Here is a 15,126-nt window from a genome sequence, read left to right as displayed (position 1 = left end):
ATCTTCTTGTCTGCCTGCCTATATAGTCAATTCCTTTATTAAAATTTTCTTACGCCTTAAAAGAGATCTGAAAACCCACACATCGAGGTTAATAAATGCAGTATATGAGTATTTTGTCAAAGAACGAATTGATATTGTAATTAGTACCCGGACACAGAGCTGGGCTATTCTTGTTGCTACTTTGGATCATTAACAAGAGTGTGTTGTGATTACAGATAGAGGTGACTATTTTATTATGAACATTGATATTTCGCAACTTAAGACGCCTAACACTATAACGATGCGGTATTTTATAATTGATTAGTAATTTCTTATGTTATTTATTAAATTAAAATATATAGGACACGCTTTTAAAATGTACCAATCTGTCACGTCTTATAATATTTGACACCTTAAGGTGCCCCTTAATTTTTTCTTTAATTAACAAGATAGTGTACGTAATCCAACTCTATTGATGTAATTTTTTTTTTCACTTTTTTGAAATAAGTAGACCAAGTACCGACATGAAAATTTTCAATTTAAAATATATAAAAATATTTTTATACAATAACACCAAATATAACATTTATATTAGCAAAATTTTATCACAAGTTTATAAATTTCAGTTTAAAATATATTTAGTTGTATTAAATGTTTTATGGGACAGAAATAGTTCTAAAATATGGATTTTTACAAAAATATTTTTTTTATCATATAAATTTTTTTAAAGACATCTAAATTCTATCACTTTAAGATCTACGTCATCCGAAACAAAATGGAATTTGTCCGCCTTTGAAAATGTCTGAAATCTTACCTCAGAAAAAATCTCAATAAGACTATTGTTTGTTATGATCGTCTTTGAAACCTTTATCCCTTTATTTTGTTTTGCACTAAGATAAAGAAGGGTTACTTAGAGGAGATTCCCAAAGCATAGGAATGAAGGTGCAAAAGACTCAGATACAATAATTTTGTTGGGATCTTTTCAGATATGTTCGAGCATGTTCGGACCTATATAGCTTGGATGTGCTCAAATGTGTTGGACTTGGACATGTTCGAACAAGTTCAGCTTCTCGAGTAAATATTAAGGTAATAGTAGCTCAAATATCCCCTAAGGGCTAAAATAAAATAAAATTATATTGAGTAATTGCTAATTGCATTTTATTTTTTTCTTTCTAGAAACAGCCTCCAAGCAAGAAGAGTAAAAAATCTTTTGTTGAGTAATTGATCTCAACCCTTTAATCTCACAGGTTTTATTGTTCCGTATGATCACTTTTTCTCCTTTAGATTTCCTGGAACCAAACATGTAACTTTTGTCATTAGTCATATGAAAAGTACAATCTGAATCTAAAATCCAACCATTTTTAAAAGATGATACAGTAACATATACTTCACCACTATCAGCACTTTCATAACCATCACCATAATTGGCTTGGTTATTTTTAGGAAAATTAGGTCTAGAGTTAGAATTTTCTCCCTGTCATTTATATTTATTTGGTTTTCCTTCGTTTAGAAAATAGCAATCTCTCTTGAAATGTCTTGGCTTGCCATAGTTGTAGCATCTTGTAGGATCAGGTGGTTCTTTTGAGTTTGATCTTCCCTTGTTGTGACTCTTTCCTTTGTTGTGAACTCTGTTGTGACTTGTACTTTTGAAGTGTTAAGGTTTTCTTTGATTTGGTCTTCCTCTACTGAAGTTTACTTCTCCATTAAAACCTCCATGTTTCTCATTTTTGATCTCTAGTCCTTTGACTTTAAGGCTGAAATTACTTCATCTAGAGTAATTTCTGTCCTACCATATACTTAATGGCTTGATTCTCATCACTTAATGCCTCATTTTCACCAAAATTTTCTAATTCAATATGTATCCTTAGAAATTCATCTATGTTTTCATCAAGAGTCTTGCTAGTACTCATCTTGTAACCAAAGATTCTTTCTTTAAGAAAGATCTTGTTAATCAAAGATTTCTTTTGAAACTGATCTTCAAGCTTTTTCTATATTTTTGGTGGAGTATCTTCTTTGTCAACTAACTTGATAATAGAATCAGATAAGTTAAAAATGATTAATCCAGTTGCAGTTTCAAGTAATTCTTCTTGTGTTGATTTAGAAGTATTTTCTGACCATTCTATAGGTTCAATAAGAACCCTGAGTAATTTGTTTTGAGCAAGAAGAGCTCTAATCTTCTTCCTCCAAATCCTATAATCCCCTAATCAATCAAACTTGTCAACATCCACTCTAATATTACTCATGTTAATCAAATTGAACAAGATAATAAAAGTAAGAATGTAACAAGATATATTTTAGACTAGAGTTTTCTTGTTTATTAATTTCTTGATAATCGCAGATTCGATTTCTTCAATGTTTTGATGATCTTTCTTGTTTCTTGACTTTATTTCCAGGTGTTGTTGAATCTTCACCGAGCTCTGATACCACTATAGGAAATGCACAATACCCAAAGTAACCCTACACCAACTACCCCAAAGTGGGTCAAGCCTTGGTCCTCCTCAAAACACTGTCGTTTAAAGGTAGTATAAAAACCACTTTATATTGCTGCAAACCCTAGCAGCTCACTTTCTTGTCTCTTCAAACCCTAGTAGCCAAAAATCATCTTCTCCTTCTCCTTCTCCTCTTCTTGCTAAAACCCTAGCCTCTATTATTCTCCAAGCTATGTCTTGAGCATACAACCCCTTTCCTTCACACTTGCAGTAACGCCAAGCCAAAATATACACAAGAAAACCACAAAGATCTAAATTGATTTTTGTTTGTTAGAGAATAAAGGAAAAAAATGAAAGGAAAAATAAGAGTAGAAACACCACAATAATTGATTTTGGAGTTCCCTCTAAAACCAAAGGTACGTCTCCGTCAAGCGACCCTCTAAGCAGCTTGATTCTCCACTATCGGTTACAAGGTTTTGGAGATTCCTTGCCACAAACCAGCAAGTAATCTCAAAGCCTTTTCTCTTTTCTTCCCTCTATTTTTCTGGTTTTCTTTACAACATATATCTCTAACTCTCTTTATTTTTCTCTCATGTTTCTGAGCATTATTTCTCCTCTAGATGGCTTCTACAACTCCCAAAAAGGGTTAGACCGAAGCTAACTTCAAATGAGCAGTTTGATACTCCTTTTATAGTGTTGTTGTTGTATGTGATTTAATGTGTTGAGCTGAGATGAGCTAGTTGAGAAATAGTTATAAAACTGTTATTTGATTTGCTTGAGTTGTTGACAGTTTGTTAGAGTCTTGAATGTTGTTATTTATTTTCTTGTATTGTAAAGACCTATAAGATTTTAGTCTGTGAAACAGAATCGACTACTCCAAGTGTTATAATGGTTTGTTGAGGCTTGTAAAAAATCTTGCTTTATATTCCTTGTAACTTGTTTAAGGTATTTCCTTATGAGACAGTTAGTATGGATATTTATCCAACACCTATAGTTAATATTACTATTCAAAGACTTGATATTAATGATATATTTTGTATCTTGAGATGGAATTAACCATTTTTTGAATTTATTGTTTTATTTAAATTTTTTTATGAGCATGTTATTTATATAATTGTATAGTTCCATTTTGACAAGTTGCTTTTGTATCTATATTTGCTAATCTTAATTCAGTACAGGCCTTAATGGTAATAACTATAAGGACTAGAAGGAGAATATTTTTATTATTTTTGGCTGCATAGATCTTGATCTTGCCTTAAGGATGGATAGACCTGCTTTTCTTATGGATACTAGTACTTTCGAGCAAAGGAGGATTTTTGAGAAGTGGGACCGTTCAAACCGCATGAGTCTTATGATCATCAAGTGTGGCATACCTAATGCTTTTAGGGATGCATTGTCCGAAGAGGTCACCGATGCCACATCTTTCTTTACTAAAATTTTGAAACACTTTGCAAAAAGCAATAGGCAGAAACAAGTACTCTTTTAAAGAAACTTATTTCCATAAAGTTAAGTCGCAAGGAAAACAAGTATTAAGAAACTTATTTCTATTAGGTTCTAACAAAACAAGCTATCTTTCTGACTGTTCTCCATGTGTACATTGGAAATAAAGATGTAAAGGCAATATTACTTATAATTATGCTTAAACAAACTTTGACTTTACAATTGCTTATGGGTGGAGGCAGTTCATTCTCTGCAGGGCCAAAAGGGGATGTATTTAAGATGGAGTAATTTTCCTTAGTCTCCCAGTTTCTTTCTTTTGTTAAATAATTTATCATGTTTTAGTTTTACAATTTAAATGTTATTTATTGACAATATAATATCACCATAATATCACTTTCTTTGATTTCCTTATAAAGTGCACTATTTACCAACAGATGCAGTCATTTTCTGCGTTCAACAACATCTTCAATAACTCTAGTCTATTGAGCATTTATACTAGCATCGTAACTTGTAAGGCTCACACTTTAGAATTATCTAGGTGAATGTAGCTTGTTATTTGTTGATTTAATAGTAGGATCATATAGGATCTACTTTTCTTTTCTATATATAAATTTTAGGCTCTTACCTTCTTCTCTCTTCCTTTATTATTATTATTATTATTTTTCTTTTTGTATATAATAACAGAATAGCCATGACTCATTGAGTAGATGTCTATGTTATTTATATTTCAATTATATGTGAAATAATAGCTCTGTTATATGAATTAGTTAAGAATTTATCATTTTCCTCTTGTTCAATTTGCAAGGATGGACCGTGCAATGGGTTACAACATTGTGCTGTCCTCTGTAATAAAAAGGCTGGATCTATCCTTATAATTTGTGAATTCTTCATTAAACTCTACCTATTAGTATTTGCAGCATGTTCTTTTAATTTTTTAGTTTTGTGTATAAATCTATATTAAATAATGCATTTGAAAATTTTATTTCACATAACTACAATTTCATTCGTATAAATTAATAATTACTTAGAAATTTAATTTTTAACCATAAATAATATTTTTTAGGGTAAATTTAGGGTAAATACGGTTATACCCGAAATTTGACTGTACTTCAAAGAGTGATACGTGTCAACCAAGTGGAATATGAACCACCAGATATAATGACGATTATATCATTTAATGCAAAATGAAATAACTCATTAAATATAGAACTAATAGAGTATATTCATAACTCAATGACTGTATGGTCTTAAGCGAGATAAGTATACACAAACTATTAATTTCTGTATTGACAGGAGACCATCTTACCTCGGAGGGAACAGTCCTGAGGAAACTACGGGTAATGTACAGCGAGATATCCACCTCGCTACATATAAGGAAATATTGACGAGACGAATTAGCTCTTGAAACACTTAGTGTATATTCCACATTATAATAACTAAGTTTAACAACTTTGAAACGTGTAGGACATGATTGTCCAGTCTGCGAGGCCTTATGGTCAAAGAACAGTTCTTAAGTTTGCTCGGAACACTGGAGCTCATAACATAGCTGGAAGGCATATGATTAAATCAAGTTATTATTAGTCATCTATAGGCAAAGCGAGATGCCTCTACCCACGTTAGTGTTAACCGCCTTGAAGATAGGAATGATAAGCAGTTATACGGTTATCAATTCTTATCTACACGTGTTTACATGAAATGTGATCAAAGCCTACGTTTAATGAAACGGTTATCTAATTCAAATCTAAATGTAAATAACTGCCAACCTATATTCCTATAAATAGGGGCAGATTCTACAGAAAAATGGACGGAAAATCTGGGAGAGAAAAAGATTATTAATTGTAATACTGTATTAAATATCCAGAAATATCTTGAATAAGATAGACTCGTGAAGTATGCAGATTTAACTGTAAAACCACGTAAAATATTTGGTGTCATTATTATACTTATTAATTTTCTTATATATATATATGTGTTTAATTTATTACGAAAAATACTCATTATTCGTTAACGAAAATCTGCGTTAACAAATACCATTTTAAACCCTGTGTTTTGCAAAAGTTACCAATTTGGACCATCTGTTTTGTTAAATGACAAAATGGATCCTGTATTTTCTAAAATTGTACAAATAGGACCCTGAACTGATTTTTTATCAAAATAAAATTTAATAATAATCCAATCTAGAGATGTTATGACAAAACTGGTTACATTTTCTGTATCAGTTTATGTTAGAAATTGTCTTAAAGTTAGTTATATTAAAAAGTAAAATTGTTGAAAATTGAGCTCAGAGTCCTATTTAATTTTACCATTTTGAAAAATATAGGATCCATTTTGTCATTTAACAAAAAAGAGGGTCTAATTGGTAATTTTTACAAAACACAGGGTCTAGAATGGTATTTAACTTAAATTTTATTTTGGATCCTGTATTTTGCAAAAAAAATTTATTGGACCATCTATTTTGTTAAATAACAAATTGTGCCTTGTATTTTTCAAAATGGTATAAAATAGTACCATGAATTGATTTTTTTTTTTTGTCAAAATAAAAGTTAATAATAACCTACCCAATGGTCTTCAAGTTGGTTATATTAAAAAACATTATCAAAATTTGAATTCATATACTACTTTATACTATTTTAAAAAATATAGGTTACAATTTATTATTTTACAAAATAAAAATTCTATTCAGTAACTTTTATAAACGGTTCAAGATAGTATTAATATTTTTTCATTTATAAAAATACTTTTATATTTTCATTTCAAACATTGTATTAAATAACTTTTTTTAATATCACAAGGTTTATTTAATTAAATTACATATAACTAATAAAATATGTAATAAAAATATTTTATTAAAATACTTAAATAAAATTAAATATATGACAAAGCATGCGTGCATTGCACTAATATGACTCTAGTCTCATAATAAATGTAAATTCTACAAATTTATATGCAGATCAAGTAAAAAAAACCTCCATTGATATCACCATATCCATATATTTTGCTTGACTATCCAATGAGAAATCATTTAAACTAATTAAGAACTAAACAATACCAACTTAACAATTCCCTTTAATTAATTCATGTAATGATAAAAAAAACATGTATCTCAGGTAGAATTCTAAATCTCCATCTCTGCAAAAGAACAATTTTTCAACACTTTTGGATCAGTCAAGTTTTGATGTACTATGAAAATTATACCAACTTAATAAAAGAGTATTTCTATTCCGCATTGAGGTCCTTAGCTTAGCACTATCTAGAAATTATACTTTATGATTTGTTAGGGATATTTTTTTATAAAATTATTATGTTAAGTTATATGAAATTCAATTCTTAATTAACAAAACAATTAATGCATAGCATAACAAAACTCGACAGTAACAAATACAAATAAAATGAGTGTCCATCGTTATTTCATTTAAATATTAATTTTTCAATGAAGCTATTTAACGACTTTGTAGAAACTTCACAAAAACAAAAAAAAAATAATTGAAGAAAAAGAATGGTCAACAAGAGCAATTGACCAGACAGTCAAAGCTACTAGTCCATATCAAACCATCAACCAAAACTCGTAGCTCCCAAACCAAACAAAGCTAGTCCAACATACATTTTCTCCCAAAATGATCCAAATCTCTGGAAACCCTTTCTTCATTTCTGAATTTAGAGACTCGGGTCGTCCTTCTCTTCTCCACATCACTACACTGAAGACGTGGAGTTCACGATTAACAACGACAACAGCGGTTAATTGACTGACATATGGGACTGCAAGTATATTGGTATGACTTCGTTTGCTTTGGCATTGTAGCTGCTTCCTTTTGCGGTGCCTTATGGGTAATTTGGAGAAGAGAAGGCTCCTCTTCCAGGCTCGAAGACAGCACTATTTACGACGGCCTCCTAGTGGCTCAACCCAGTAGTCAGGTGGTGTTTACGGCTGGTGCACTGCCTAGGGGTCATGTTGGGAGTTCCCAGTTATGGACCAGCTGCTGGAAAGGAGTGCACCCTGGTTGGCTCTTGCTCACTCGTTCTCTCTCTTTTCTTATTATGGCTGCATTCTTGGGTTGGGACGTTGTTGAGTGGGATGCCACCATTTTTGTCTACTATACAGAGTAACTTCTCTCTCTCTCTCTCTCTCTCTCTCTCTCTCTCTCTCTCTCTCTCTCTCTCTCTCTCTCTCTCTCTCTCTCTCTCTCTCTCTCTCTCTCTCTCTCTCTGTACTCATGAGGCATAATTGTGCTTGCTTTGACGTATAATTAATGATTATACGCTTCCGGTGATTACAGGAGTGAAATCAGAATTGCCAATAAATAAGATGGTCCATATTCTTATAAATATATTAATGGTTAACTCCATTACATTTGAAATTCTTACTTTTGAACAAGACATATTTATGAAAGTTTCCAATTTTATTCTTCTTTCCTCTTCTTTAAGGAATTTTAATTCTATTCTATGTGAAACTCATATATTGTTTGTATGGTCATTGTTTTGTCAACTGTCACAGCCACTTAGTTTATGAGGAAAACAAATGTGCTGAAATTAGTTCTTGTTAACTCTGTCTATCATTTTATTATTTTTATTAAAAACAGAGTAAATGGAGCAAATAACACAGAAGTTAGATTTATTTATTTATTTTTTTTTAGAAAAAAAAAACTAGTTAGATGGTGCCGAGATAATATCAACACATTAGACTATGGTGAGAAAAGAACCTTATATATTTGAGACATATCAATAATGATTATTATCATTATTTTATTTCTTGAGTTTATAATTCATGGCATAGCCTAATACAAAATTTATTTGCAGGTGGACTTTTACATTAGTTATCATCTATTTTGCGGTATGTTTAACACTTTAAACTTACTCATAATATTACTCCCTTTATCATATGTGCTCTAAAAGATTTAATGTTCAATACAAAAAAAAAAAAAAAATTGTTGATTTAATGTAGATAGGGAGCATTGTATCTGCATATGGATGTTGGTTGTTATCAAAGCATCCTGGCCAAAGTGATTTAGAAGAAAAGGCAGAAGAATTAAAGGGTGAAATGATGCAAAGGCACAATAATAAGGCTCAACAAGAGATTCATGAAAGAGCTGGGTTTTGGGGCTATATAATGCAAATAGCTTTCCAGGTAAGTTGATTTGTTGGGACTCAATAATATTCTATATTTATATATTTATACATAGTACAATCCTGAGCTAATGATGCTTGATCTTATCATTACCTTATTATTACATACAACATGCAGACTTGTGCAGGTGCTGTTATTCTCACAGATATTGTATTTTGGTGTATCATTCTTCCATTTGAATCGAATTCACATCTTGGACTAACTTTGGTGAGACCTACACTCTACAATTTAAGAACTATATACATATAGATACATCAGACATATAAATATATATATATATATATATATTTAAATCTTTATAAAGAGAGCCAGCCCTGAGATAAGCCTTCATACATAACTTTTTAAATTTGAGTGGTTTTTTTTTTCCTTTAATGTATATAAAAATGATAAATTTGGAAGCTTCTTGTTTATGCTGTATTTCTTTTTAGTTAGGTATCCTTACAAATATATATGTATAATGTGTATATATATTTTATATGTATATAACTGACTGATCTTTATACTTGGCAGTTGATGGGTTGCATGCATACTTTGAATGCATTTTTTCTTCTGGTAGACACCATACTGAATATCCTTGTAAGTAGTATTATTATACCATCTATTTTCTTATGCCTAGCTAGATTTGCCAATTAATTAGAGAAATATTAATAACATAACTCATAGCCTTAATTAATGGTCTATGTATATACTAACTATCTAATCTCTTGGTCTCTTCAGCCATTTCCTTGGTTTCGGCTGGCCTATTTTGTCCTTTGGAGTTGTGTGTATGTCATTTTCCAGTGGATCATCCACGCCTGTGGCTTCTCATGGTACCAACCAAAACCTTACATATTTTTGACTCATTTTGATTAATTATATGATTTGGTCATCATATAGTTTTTGGTGTCTTTTAGGTGGCCATATCCTTTTCTTGAGCTCGATACACCATGGGCTCCTTTGTGGTAAACTCCTCAAAACTCATATTAATTGTTTTATTTATTTATGTGGTGTGTGGGAATAAGGAATCTAAAGCAATTATTTGTTTGTACATTGAACAGGTATTTTTGCTTGGCTTTGATTCACATACCTTGTTATGGATTGTATGCACTGATTATAAAAGCCAAATATACAATTCTGCCAAGACTGTTTCCCCATGCTTTCGTGAGGTCTCATTAGTTTTTCACTCTTGTCATTCACTGCTATTCCATATCGTTTTTCATTTTTATTTTTTGGGTTTTTGGTTTTTGATGCTCGTTAAATTTAGAAATGTGTTCCACATGTCTAAATACTTTTGATTTTACAGTTGGCAATGCCGTTAAGATTTATATTTTCTTTTGGTTGTATTAATATAGTTTTGTTATTCCTTTTATAAAGTAGTTCAATATTTTATATATTTTCTTCTTTTTTTTAAATTATATTTTCTTAACCTATTATATTATTTATTTAATTTTTTTTTTAGAATATGTTCACACATTTTTTTACACCAAAATACTACAGACTTGCGTGATAATACTTTTTAATTGGAGATAAGTTGAAAAATACTTTTTTTTTTTGTATTCATTAATCAAAAATATTCTCATATTATATTTTATTAAAAATTTTCAATAGAACCTCTATTTAAGAATACTCTATTCAAGAATGACCTCTAATTTGTTATAAAAATATGAAGTCCCAATTTGGGCCAGTTATAAATAAGAATAACCTCTATATTGTAATTAGTTATACATTTTTTAAGTCCCGTATTAATAAAATATACCTCTATATAAGAATAATTACATCTTAAAAAAATATATACATATATTTTATAAATTTAATTATGTAGAATTAATAATTTTATTTCAAATTATAGTACATGTATAAATATTATATGTACTCGAAAATAATTCTAATATAATATATGTTGCCCCTGAATTCGCCCAATATACGTGGACCAGTCGAAAAGGGACACGTGGATCAGATAACTTGTAAATATTTGATAAGTCTTTGTATGCCATAAGGAAGCACCCTGGGCATAGGTCCCGGAGGAGGCACCCGGAGTGTAAGGTGCTCCCGGAAGCTCGCATAGCATGAAGCCTCTCCGGGATGTGCCAGGCCTCTCCTGAGCAATCAAGTCGCATTTAATGCCGCATGGGAGGAAGCGTGTTGGGACTGTAACACGCAATAAAGTCTGACGGCACAACCCCCAAACAGCAGCGCTACAGTAATGATCATTTAAGTCTAGCGACGGCTACTCTGCGAAGAGTCACGTCAATCACAAGGCAAAAAGGACATTCCTCATAAAAACCCTACAGCACCTAGGGATTTGACCATGCATCACCCATGGTATATTCATTGGAAATGTCCAACTTTATGGATATTTGCAGATACGTGTGTAAGAACAATCCTAGGGATCACCCCACCAAAACACTATAAATACCCCCTCAAAGCTCATTTAATGGGGTCGAGAATCTTGGGTTGCATAAGAGCAAGAAGAGAAAATACTCACCAAGAACATTCTCTGTATTTATGAGAAAAACATTCTCTCAAGTGTGGAATCTGTATTAAATACATCCATTAATAACAAAGACTCGTGGACTAAGGCTCATTAACGCCCCAACCACGTAAAAATCCTCATCTCACTTTCTTACAGCTCTTTACTATAATCATATTTTAATAGTTGCCGAAAATCTCGGTCAACATTTTGGTGCTTTCATTGAGAGCTGAGGAAAGCTGCTACATAACAAGCATTTGACTTCACAAGAATGGTGGAGACAAGAAGTACACGTCATCCTCGTCCTCTGGAAGATGCTCAAGAGCCAAATGAGGAAGATGTGGCCTCAAGAGCGGCAGAGGAGTCCGAGGAAGAAGAAGAAGAAATAGTCCCCGACGAGAACTACGAGGAAAACCTCGACGAGTATGCCTACGACGGAGGAAGTTACTCAGAGCTGGTGCTTCTCAGACAAAAAGCTATCGATCATGAAGCCGAGATCGAAGCTCAGAAAGCGCAAAACCAAAAAATGCAGGAAGTGATGCTAGCCATGCAGAAAGCCATGGAGGCAGCTGGTATTCACGTGCATCCCAAGGCAATGGCCGCTGGGCTCGACGGAGAGCCAGCGACGTCTTCGCCTAATTCCCAGCAGCAAAGACCTAGGGAACCTAGCCCTATAAGGCACCCCGCTCGAGGAAAATCAAACAAAAAACCCTACTTCTACCCCCGGGCGAAAGAAAAAGGTGCAGGATCCGCGAAGGGTCCGCTCAGATTTCCCTAAAGGGAAAGGTCCGCAGGGCAAGCCCCGCAGAGGAGTCTTGGCCCTCGGGATCGAGGGGACCGAAAAGCGTTTACGTGCACCGGGAACTGTGGGGTAGAGGAAGAAGAGGAAAGAGATGTCCTCCCATTGATGCGAGAAATCAAATCAATGGGAATCAAGGTGACCTCGTGGGATCACCTCGACCAAAAAGATACAGGCCCGTGGTTTCCTCGGGTACGTTAAACGAAGAGATTATGGCGGAACTTGCCATACTTCGAAAAGACATTGCTCGAGTCTCCCGGAGGCAGAAGGGAGACGACTCCGACTCGGACAGCGAGGATCGGGAGCCGTGTGCCAAGCATATCCTGGAGGCGGAGCTCCCTAAAAACTTCAAGATGCCCGAAATGGCGGCATATACTGGGAACTCCGATCCCAGTGACCACCTGTCACGGTTCAACTGTGTCATGACAGTCATGCGGGTCAGCAATGACGCCAAATGCTTGTGCTTCCCCCTCACTCTGAGCGGATCAGCGGAGGAATGGTTCAGAAAGCTGGAACCAGGATTCGTGGGTTGTTGGAACAAACTCCAAACAAACTTCCAGAGACAGTTTGTCGCCGCCAAGAAGGTTAACTTGGAGGTTAGTGCCTTGACCAACATCAAGCAACTGCCCACCGAGACCTTGAAGAATTACATCAAGAGATTCCGAGAGGAAGCCTCGAAGACCAAGAAGGTCGATGACGGACAACAGCTTGCGCTTCTCCAAGCAGGAATCCGCACTGGGACTCCCTTCTGGAATGAGTTGCAGCAAGAAGGCGCTGCTAGCCTCCAGGACTTCCAGAAGAGGGTCCAAAAATATATTAACCTCGAAGAAGCCCAGATCGTGGCTTACGGAGGCTACTATCCCACCGGATAGCGGGATACATGCCGTGAGTGTCGCCCCTGCACCGCCCGACCAGCGACTCCACAAGTAAGTGGCATACGGTTCTCTCGCTACTCCGGATACGGCGGGGGCCAAGCTTTGGCACCGGCATCTTCCCATTACGGCAACCCGTCCGGGGTGAATGGACGAGCTCCTTCACAGGCTGCCCCGACTGCTAGCTTAACAGGCCCCACCCAGGGGTCGAGGAGCAAAAGGTCCTCCAAGGGCAGCACCCGAACGGGAGAGAAGCGCCAGAAGAAGGGGTACACACCCCAATACACTCAGTACACGGAGCTCACGGACTCCCAGGAACGTGTGTATTTTGCCACTAGGCAAAATACGCACTACCGGAGACCACAGCCATTGTACAAAGACAGCTCCCGGAGAGATCCGAGCAAAAGATGCGAGTACCACAACGACATTGGTCATAGCACCAATGAATGTAAGAATCTCAAAGACGAGATTGAAAATCTAATCCGCTTGGGCCACCTCTACGAGTGGATCAAAAATAGGTTGCCCCACCTTAGTCCAGGGCAGGTGGCCGGGGGTATACCTCCGGGAACACCAGGGGGTACAGCAGGAGTATTGCCTCCAGCTGCTCCCGCATGTGACACCCGACATATTCCCAGGCTACCACCCCGGCCTAATGGACGGGTAGCCATGATCTCCGGAGGTCCCCATATCGGAGGAAACACTCGCAAGGAGCGAAAACGATATGCCGAGGCCGCGAAACACAATGAGGTATGGGAGGTTACTCAACTCCCAGCTCAAAGGCCTCGGCTAATGGACCAACCCGTAACATTCACGGAAGAAGACGCCAAGACGGTGCGTTTCCCTCACCACGACCCACTGGTCATAGAGACCCCCGTCGCAAACAAAGTGGTGGCTAGGGTCTTGATTGACAATGGGAGTTCCGTGAACCTGCTCTTCAAAGAAGCCTTCAGGGCGATAGGATTGACCGACCGGGACCTCTCGCCTAGTGGGTCACAGCTCACGGGATTTAACGGGACGACGCTCATCCCGATGGGAAAAGTAAGGCTCCCGGTTACCCTGTGCCCGGATACCCCCCAGAGCACATTCAAATATTGCACCTTCGTGGTGGTAGACTGTCCAACAGCCTACAACGCGATCCTTGGCCGGCCGGCCCTAGTGGACTTTGGTGCAATTACTTCAATCTGACACTTGTGCCTAAAATTCCCTACCCAGGAAGCCGGAGTCGGAACTGTGAGGGGAAATCAGGGAGAGGCCAGGCAGTGTTACAATGTTGCCACCCACCTACCTGTACTCATGGTCCGGGAGTCCCCTGAAATAGAGAAGGCTGAAGAGGATGAGTTGGATCCTCGCATAGGACCCGAAAGGGTCGTGGAACCAATGGAGGACGTCGAAGAAATACCAGTGTGCGACGACGACTCTACTAAAGTACTCCGGATAGGGAAGAGCCTGGATCCGGAGGAAAAAGACAAAATAATAAAAACACTGAAGGGCGCCATCGACATCTTTGCATGGCGCCAAGAAGACATGACCGGCATAAGCCCTCATGTCATCACCCATGTACTCAATGTCAATCCGGACATGCCTCCTGTACAGCAAAAGAGACGCCCGCTCGACTCGGTGAAAGCCGAGGCCTTAGAGAAAGAGGTGGACAAACTTTTGTCCAGTGGCATGATCCGTGACGTGTACTATCCGGAATGGCTGGCCAATCCGGTCCTGGTGCCCAAGCCGAACGAGACTTGGCGAGTTTGTATAGATTTCACAGATCTAAACAAAGCCTGCCCAAAGGACTGCTTCCCGCTACCCAGGATCGACCAGATGGTAGACGCCACGTCCGGATTTAAGCCGCTTGTCCTTCATGGATGCCTATGCCGGGTACAACCAAATAAAAATGCATACGGCAGACCAGGAATGCACTAGCTTCAGGACCGATAAGGGGGTATACTGCTACCTAGTCATGCCTTTCGGACTGAAAAACGCCGGAGCAACCTATCAAAGAATGGTTAACCGGATGTTTAAAAGCCTCCTGGGACGAAACA

At 36.4% G+C, this 15,126-nt stretch overlaps 1 protein-coding gene across 1 annotated transcript; it reads left to right on the top strand.

The window, feature by feature from the left end:
• Positions 1-7,450: 7,450 nt before the first annotated feature.
• LOC133033281 (uncharacterized) lies at positions 7,451-10,342 on the top strand. The gene is made up of 8 exons (XM_061107987.1): positions 7,451-7,948; positions 8,643-8,676; positions 8,788-8,970; positions 9,088-9,177; positions 9,481-9,546; positions 9,688-9,779; positions 9,864-9,911; positions 10,008-10,342. The coding sequence occupies exons 1-8, from the start codon at positions 7,599-7,601 to the stop codon at positions 10,123-10,125; spliced, it is 981 nt and encodes a 326-aa protein (XP_060963970.1). The 5' UTR covers positions 7,451-7,598; the 3' UTR covers positions 10,126-10,342.
• The last annotated feature ends 4,784 nt before the right edge of the window (positions 10,343-15,126 follow it).

The sequence above is a fragment of the Cannabis sativa genome, unplaced genomic scaffold (genome assembly GCF_029168945.1).
Source record: "Cannabis sativa cultivar Pink pepper isolate KNU-18-1 unplaced genomic scaffold, ASM2916894v1 Contig3, whole genome shotgun sequence".
Taxonomy (NCBI): domain Eukaryota; kingdom Viridiplantae; phylum Streptophyta; class Magnoliopsida; order Rosales; family Cannabaceae; genus Cannabis; species Cannabis sativa.
Note: the sequence above shows the minus strand (reverse complement) of the source record. Positions and strands in the feature narration are given on the sequence as shown.

Coding starts and splice junctions, on each gene's coding strand:
- LOC133033281 (XM_061107987.1), top strand. CDS start 7,599: ATGGGACTGCAAGTATATTGGTATGACTTCGTTTGCTTTGGCATTGTA. Junction 8,677..8,787: donor TAGTTATCATCTATTTTGCG/GTATGTTTAACA, acceptor GATTTAATGTAG/ATAGGGAGCATTGTATCTGC. Junction 9,912..10,007: donor ACACCATGGGCTCCTTTGTG/GTAAACTCCTCA, acceptor TACATTGAACAG/GTATTTTTGCTTGGCTTTGA.